Source organism: Wolffia australiana, chromosome 2 (genome assembly GCF_029677425.1).
Source record: "Wolffia australiana isolate 7733 chromosome 2, ASM2967742v1".
NCBI classification, from domain to species: Eukaryota; Viridiplantae; Streptophyta; class Magnoliopsida; order Alismatales; family Araceae; genus Wolffia; species Wolffia australiana.
The window spans coordinates 22,319,366-22,328,332 of record NC_135836.1 but is presented as its reverse complement, the minus strand read 5'-3'; the positions used below and the strand labels follow the sequence as shown (position 1 = coordinate 22,328,332).

Below are 8,967 nucleotides of genomic sequence, written 5' to 3'. Positions count from 1 at the left end.
CATTTTTACTTATTTATTAACTCATAGAATCAACCTGTAATGACTGCCTAAATTTAAAAAGGCAGTATTTGATATATTAAGTGATTTTTTTACTAGCCGCAATTATTCACCTCATAGCTTATTGCTTAAATTACAGGTGTTTATCGTGGTTCTTAAAATGCAGATATTAAGGTAAAGTTTATTGCTAATTTATGGGCCAGAGATTACGGTATTTAGGTAAAGTTAATTGCATATTGTGGAGCCTAATCCTCAGCCTGGACCGGAGTTGCAAGCTGGTATCGTACATATTTCAATACTATCTTCTCATCGATGCAAACTTTATTTGCAGTCTACTAAAGAAATTATAAATTTGGTTGCATAAATCAGATATTCTTACCAAAATATTCAACCCTAAATGTCGATTTATCATTTATCATGAAAAGTGAATGCGGGTAAGCTTTTCTGTGTCATCATGATGTGACAGTGGATGTGAAGGTAATACTACCGAAAGATATACCATCTCGAGTCATGTATCATTATATGTTCAACATATAAATGGTATGACTCTGTCAAGTTAAATGATAAAAATTCATGTGATGTTATTATTTAATAGGACAAAGGAAGCTAGACAGAGTGGCATTCTTACAAGGTACATAGAACATAAAAAAACAATTCTTAGTTGTAAATCATGTTTGAATAAAAAAATTAAGCGGACCCTTATGTCGTAGTCGATTATGTTAAATAACTGTACATGTCATGCTTGGCGTCCTTTATTAAATATTTGAGTAATATATAATCTCACAATACTTTTCACACAAAATAATTGCGTACACAAATTATAACTAATACACTTGGTACCGAAATACCGGTTCAGTTTTCCAACGGAAGAATGATCGTCGTAAAAAATAGTATACTGACCACTATAACGTATTTAATAATACTAAAAGTTTCATTAAAACAAAATAAAAAGTACTAGCTGATTTTTATCAAGCCACAGGAGAGATAATATTGTAGAACTGAAACACATTACATGAAAATGAAAATCTCATCGAGCAAGATTACAAATTCCACGAATCCTAAAGAATCAGATCGTAATATACTAGAAGATGTGTATCAAAGCGCAGCAGCACTCAGAAACGTAATTACATTGCCCTTTCAATTTGTAAATTCTTGGCTGGGTGTTCTTATTAAATCGGACGGAAATTGGTTTTCCGGGATATTCTAAGCTAAGATATCTTTCCTGGAACAACCTAACACTAACATTCTCATGATTAATTTCTTCTTCATAATAAATATATTATCCCAAGCCAAAAATTAACTGATAATCAACAAAAATAAATGGAACTCAACATCCAGAAAATGAAGTGAGAAATACATTTCAGAATCCAATTGGGCCAAAAATTAGAAACTTTGAACCTCGCGCAGTGACGACATAAAATAACAGAAGCAATCCACAAAACCCTAATCCAGAAGTTTCTGACCTAATTTTTTTCGAATGATAATAGTAAACATAAAGTGAGAGGCTAGAAAACATACAAACCAACTTGACGAACATCATTATTACTCGTCATCCTTAATGCTGCCCTTTTCACTGACGTAGATACCATCTAAGAATTTCCGGATATCCTTGTTCTTCACGTGGCATTTCTGTCGAGAGAGAGGGAAAATCTAGTTAGCTCCGAAGTAATCAGCATAATTAAATAACAAGAAATAAAAGTCAACTGAAGTGGAAAAATATGATGTGGAGGGGGAAAGCAACTCAGGGTTTGCGAAAGAAACCTGGTTTATCAAGGCAGCCGACCGAGAAACAAGCTCAATGTCATTCCCCTCAAGCACAAGCTCGTCCTTGACTTTCTCTGACCGGACGATCTTCACTCCTTCAAGCATATCGATCTTCCGGACCTGAAATAGAATCACACGAACAATTAATAACGGTTATTGGTGGTTTGGAGCAAACCCTCTATGGGAAATAGACAACAAAATTGAGACTTTGATTGCAGGTTATAACAAGACACTAAGGAAAAATTAAGTTAAAGGAAAATTAGATCCAGTCAAAAGATAAGGATCCATATGATCGAAAGTGGATGACAGGTATGCAGCTAAAATATTGGAATCCCACATTTAAAAAAAGACAACGAGATCAGAAGGAGGCGCAATGCCACGAATCAAACTCTTTAAATAGAGGGGAATATGTAGGGGTTTCACATAGAAATTGTATTAAACTCAATTGAGTAGTAGTTTCAGATTATAAGAGAATCTTGCATTCCATGACCGTGAGAAATATCAACTACAACTAGAATCCGGAAAAATTTAAGCACGAGAAATTAAAGTAGGAACCAGAAAGGTCATGACAAAAGAAAAAAAAGCAAACAAACAATGTCAGATTAGGAATTACGGAAAAATCTTTGCAAGCAAGCAAGGTTAAATCTGCATTCATACCTTCTTCTCACCAAGGAAGTTCCTAATCTCGATCGCACTAGCATCGTTGTTAATGCTAGCGTTAATGGGAAAGTGGGCATACACAAGACGCATCTTGTAGCGATAACCAGTGGTGACACCAGTGATGAGATTCTGGACATGGCTGATGGCAGTTCTGATGGCAGCCATGGTTCGCCTAGTGCCGAACCAGGCGTCGACCTGCAACTTCTTCCCACCCTCGATAAGCTGGAAATCGAGGTTGAGATGCTTGAAATTGCGGGTGAGCTTTCCCCTCGGGCCCTCAACTTCGATGATCTTGGCTCGGACCTTGATCTTGACCCCCTCGGGGATGTTCATAGTCTGAGACGAGAGGATCGTCTTCATCTTCTCGCTCCCCTCGCCGCCGCCCTCCGCTACCTTGCGTTCTCTTGGCGATGGCGCTGACTGCCTAGGGTTTCAATTCAGCCGAAGAAGCCCATTATATATAAGCGGGCCTCTGAGCTTCATAATTAGTAACGGCCCACTAGCCCAGAGAAAAAGACCTCAGAGAAAAGTTGCTAATTAAACCAGAATCTGATAATTAAACCAGACTCTAATTGTTTGGCTTATTACATTTTATGCTTCATTGAGATAACAAAGGAAGTCTTAGAACTTTTTTTATACAAAAAATAAGACATAGATAAAATGCGACCCATATTTATTGTAATTGTTTTTATGTTGTCATTTTATGACATCTAAACATGTTTATTGAAGATTTTTGTTTATCACAAGGTACAGTACCTTTTGGTTTGCTTCTGGTAGGAAAAAATGTTATAAGTCATTTTGGGAGATTATGTTATGCTAAAAATATTTTTTAGCTAAGAAAAAATTCCTCAGAAGATTTAAATACTGAGACAAATATTGAGTTTTGAGAATGATCTCAGTTTCTTGGAGCTTCTAGTCGTTTAGCATCAGCGAGGACATATTTTCATGATTTTGAAACACAGTTTGGCACCCTTTTATTTCATGAACCTTCTCATTATGACTTCTCAGATATGAGAATGCAAGAATATGCAAATGCTAGAGAATATGAATGTGTCCTTGAAATACACGCATGTAGTTAACATTTTATGTTGGGTCATATAACTATGCATTTTCTATTGATTAAATTAATTAGCATCTTGATAAAATAAAATTTATTTTCCCATATCCATTTAGTCCTAGTGACATACTTATCCCAAAATACCAACACAGAGTATGGAAATATTTTCATGTGCCTACACTTTACCTCTTTTGTCTCCTTAGTTTCCTAATCTTTGGTGGCATGTGTACTTCAGTTGAAAGTACATCATGGTCAGTTTTCGATGTCTTCCCATCACACAAAAATATTGCCGAGCGCAAAAGGAGGCATGTCATTTACTGATAATGTCTTTCTGTATCAACCTTTCTTCCAAAAGACTCGTGTCTTAGTCGTGAATGCTCACTTCCCTAAAATGTTAGGTCGTGATACTAGGAAATTTTAATACCATATAATCAAATACGAATACTCTCATGATTTAATATTATCCTCTTAATATTTCCTTAGTATTTGAAATTTATGATATCTTATTAATCACTAATTGGTGATATTATTATCAAAATTAAATAATAAAATGAATTGGAAATTGTATCATAGGCACTCTCTCTTCTACCATCTGCTTCATTGTACTTATCATAGTTTAATAAATTATGAAACAAGACACTACTGATAATGAGGGATGTAGAGGTGGCTCCTGTAGAGATCCACATCTTGATCATCTATTTTCTTATTTCGTAGGATTGACTTCATAATTGTGTATTTGATAATCTTTTTTCTCATGATAGGGGATATACTTCTAGGTACCAAGGAGTATTCATTTAATAACACAACTTATAAATATGCAAGATAGGGATATTGTGAGAATCAAACAAGGGATAATGTCAGTTCGTCTATATTAAAATTTCCACCAATCATATGTCAAAGCATCATTTGATGGCATATGGATTCAATTATGATCATTTATTTGTGACATTGTCTTTTAATCTAAATTATATTAATAACTATTTATTCCCATAAAATTTCCATCAGTATTGAGTAATGGCTTGACTAAATACTATCATAATGTCAGCGTGCTAACATCACCTTAACTATTTCAAAATCTTCTTATTTCAAATTATCTAGCTTTTATTTTAAAACCTTATAAAATAGAAAATAACATTTCTTCTTCAATTACACCATAATAAGTATAGAAAAACAATGGGATAAACAAATCGTTATGTTCTTCAATATTGAAACAAAAATTAAATTAGTATTTTATATTTATATATTATTTTGTAATTACGCAATTGTTTTTAATATATCAATTATTTGTTTATTTTCTAGTTGCATGGAAGGATTAATGGAAATTATTGTTTTTTTTCTCAAAAAACGTCTGATCTCTGGTGGATCTCTCAGTACAATTTGAATCCACATCAAATTCTGGCCATTTGTCAAAGTAAATCAGAACCAATCATTTTTTAGGATTCCTAAAAAATATTATTTATCTTGAAGATAACTTCTTCGCTCCGCGCCTGATTCATCTTCATCTTAAATTTCAACTATTAGTCTTCTTCCAGCCCATTCGCTCTAACTCAATATCCACTCACTACTCCTTCCTATCCAGTGAAGTGCTATTTTCCTCAGCTTAAGACCAAATTATTTCAATGCAAATCTGTAGTGATTGAGATTAGCCTAGGGACTCAGACGATGCTCCATCAACCAAAAACTGTTGGGTTCTGTGCCTTGGTTCGTCCATGGAAAACACATTTCCAGGGATGCAAAAGCGTGTAGATCGATTCATAATCGATCTTTAAAACGAAATATTGAATGTACTTTTTTGGGGAACTTATTCCACCCTCGACATGCTCACTTTGGGATCGTTCCGACGCCGTTCACATGTCCGGCCTCTAGAAGTATCCACGCGATCACGCGATGCTTGGATCTCCACCTCTTCCTCATCAACTCTTCTTGAAGACTCTCTCCTTGGTTGATGTAGAGAATGAAGAAAGGGAGGGGCTCTCAAGTCAGGCTTGCATTGGTGCTTAAAATGAGACCCCTTTCCCTCTTTATATTTCACCTAAGGTTTTTCTCAAAAACCCTACAAAGTAAAATATATCCACCAATGCCCTTATGACCTTGTGCGTGTGACCCTCTAGGCCCATGTATCGCTCTAGTTAAAAACTTTAATGGCCTACTAACATTTATTGACCAACCTTATTAATTAATTATATCAACATCTAGATTAATAAAATAAGGATCGATTTAACCCAATCGATAGGTTAAGTTTCCAGCCCGTGGGGTGCCAAGCTACACCTCGTGCTCTAGAAGATACCGAGTAGTCTCGAACTCTCTCACAGAACCTTTCCCGTAATTGGTTACCGTATATGTATAATCCATCATCCGCGCGAGACTCTCGAATGACTTAGGGTATGGTTTATCATCAAACCCTAATCCATCATTCGATTAGTACTGATGCGTAACGGGGATCATTGGAGAACGCCTTCTCCAATATCCTCACTACCCTGGCCAAGGTTTTTTTCTACATCGACTTCCTTGAGTCAATCTCCTCTTATATCGAGGGTAGATGATCCCGTATTGACTACTAAACCATCTCCGTAAGCGTCTTACTACATCCGATCTATAACTTATTTGAATCCCATGATTAGAGGCTCGTAAGTCATAGTCAAAACGTAGCCGTCCACTCACGAGATGTCCTTGGTGTCTTAGGCCAGTGGATCACTTATACATTCGTGACTTGCATCTACCTGATTGACGCTTAGGTATAATATCATTCAGGGATTCGTATGGATCAATTCAGTGAACTCTTTCTCCAAAGAGCACCAATATCTGTTCTTAGTATCGCGACACTAATAGCCACATGATCAGTTATACTTATCCTATAAGTAGGATCAGCTAGTGCTATTCTATCTAGATAATTCGATGTTTGTCTCGACTATCCATTGAATAGGAATATTTAGAAGACGTGTTTAAAAACTAGTGATCACTGTATTATGATCTTATTATAATCCACTAAGTCATCACACTTATTCATGGACTTCATTACAAACATCACACAGAATAATAATGAACATAAATATTTTATTCAATGAACTTAAATAAACATGGTAGTGTGATTGGTTTGACGACCACATAATATCCATCAATCTCCCACTTGGACTAAAGCTAATCACCCTTGTTCAACAATCCCATTGTTTGGCAATGACGCTCAAAAACTTCATGAGCTAGTGGCTTAGTTAGTGGGTTTGCTATGTTGTCGGTTGATGGAACCCTTTCCATCACAATATCTCCTCGTGCAATGATCTCCCTAATCAAGTGAAATTGCCTCATAATCTGTTTTGACTTCTGATGAAACCGTGGCTCTTCCGCTTGTGCTATTGCACCATTGTTGTCGCATAACAATGGAATAGGTTTTGAGATGGAAGGAACAACACCAAGTTCCGTGATGAATTTCTTCAACCAAACTGCTTCCTTAGCGGCCTCGGCTGCTGCTATGTATTCAGCTTCTGTCATCGAGTCTGGTAGTATTCTACTTGGAACTCTTCCAAGGTATCGCACCCCCTTCAGTGTAAAAATGAATCTAGATGTAGATCTACTATCGTGTGGATCCGACTGGAAACTTGAGTCAGTGTAACCCTGGAGCTTCAGCTCCTCTCCTCCATAAATCAGAAATAAATCCTTAGTCCTTCTCAAGTACTTAAGGATGTATTTCACTACTGCCTAGTGTTCCTCTTCTAGGTCTGCCTGAAATCTGCTCGTAACACTTAGAGCAAAGGCAACATCAGGCCTGGTACATAGCATCGCGTACATGATGAATCCAATAGTCGAAGCATATGGAACTTTAGACATCATCACTCTATCTTCAAGAGTCTTGGGTGAATGCTCCTTAGATATTTGAACTCCATGTCTCATCGGTATGAGACCTCTCTTAGAGATCTCCATGTCAAAACTTTTGACAATGGTGTCTATGTACATAGATTAGGACAATCTTAGCAACCTCCTCGATCTATCTCTATAGATACGTTTTCTCCATCCTCGGATCACGCTTTGACATGTCTTCGGGCGCTCCCATAGGCCGCAATCATCGTGAAATGATGCTGCATTTGAACGGCACAGAAAGTGCCACATCATCGCATCTATTCGCGTTTGAATAAAATTAAAGAAAAAAGATTAAGGAAGGTAAGCTTATTGATTTATTTAATGCATGCGGAATCGATGGCCGCGTGCAATCAATGCACGTGGCGAATCGATTTCGCGTGTGTTAAACACACAGAATATTCCTGTTCCATAAATGCATGCAGAGATCGACTCTCCGCGTGAATTTATTGCATGAAAAAATGAGTAAAACAAAAGACGAGATGTACCTTTTTCTTCGCCGCCCGCACTATGTAGTTCCTTTCGAAGCAATGATTTGCTCATTATGGCATCGCGCATTGCGATGCCATAATGAGCCCATAAAGCACTTTATTTAACGCATCCAATCATTCACCCGAATTTTGCGCGAATGACATGGATGTCACATGATTTATTATTAAAAATCATTTAAAATACTAAATAATTCATGAAACATATTCTTTTAATTTTAAAATTCATTTCTTGGCTATTTTATGGTAAACAAATTATAAAAAAATATGAAAAAATTTCCAGAAAAAAATACTAAAACCCTCAATGACCTCTAGCCAAGTATTTTGTGCCCTGTAAAATTTTTTTTTCAATACACTGAGGTTAACTACCATGTAAAAAATACTAAAAAATTAAAAACAATCATAAAATCAGCATCCATTTATGTATGATAACATGCAAATATGCCAATAAAAACACATATATGTAATGTAATATTCATCTATCTGACATTATAATTTGCAAGTTATCAGAAACATCCTAGCGCAGATGCAGCAACAAGTCCACAAAGGTGATTGTGTGGTCAAGATGGATCGTCCAGCGTCAAGATTATAGGAGATTGACTTAAGGAAGATGCCATAATTAAATCCCTAGCCAAATTGAAGGAAATAATAAAGAAGTTGTTCTCTGATAATTTCACCACACATCAGTACCAACTAGAATGACCGATGACGTTTTAACAATTAATCATACCCTTTATCATCAGGAATGTTGTGGGAATGAGGGATTATACATACATAGTAACTAATGAGTGTAAAGATTCTATGCGAGAGTTGACATACTGCATTGTATCTTCTAGGGTGCGAGGTGTAGCTTGGCCCGCCATGGGCTAGAAACTTGGCCAAATTGATTGGGTTAGACCAATCCTTAATTAATTAATCCATATTATATATAGTTAATTAGTAAGCTCTGCCCAATAATGGTTATTGGGCCATTAAAGTCATTAACTAGAGGGATACATGAGCCTAGAGGGTCACACACGTAATTTTTTTGGATGTTTGTAGTTATACTCAAAGTTTGAGGGCTTTTACTCTTTTTTCCCAACAACAGGTTCTTTTATGAAAATTTCCTTAGACAATATAAATAAAAGGGGCGCCCTCATTGATACCCATGCA

General features: G+C 36.2%; 1 protein-coding gene across 1 annotated transcript; it reads right to left on the bottom strand.

Annotated features, from left to right (window-relative positions):
• Positions 1-1,330: 1,330 nt before the first annotated feature.
• LOC144700119 (large ribosomal subunit protein uL6) lies at positions 1,331-2,848 on the bottom strand. The gene is made up of 3 exons (XM_078571521.1): positions 2,419-2,848; positions 1,759-1,881; positions 1,331-1,626 (listed from the first exon to the last, which is right to left on the bottom strand). The coding sequence occupies exons 1-3, from the start codon at positions 2,779-2,781 to the stop codon at positions 1,540-1,542; spliced, it is 573 nt and encodes a 190-aa protein (XP_078427647.1). The 5' UTR covers positions 2,782-2,848; the 3' UTR covers positions 1,331-1,539.
• Positions 2,849-8,967: the final 6,119 nt, after the last annotated feature.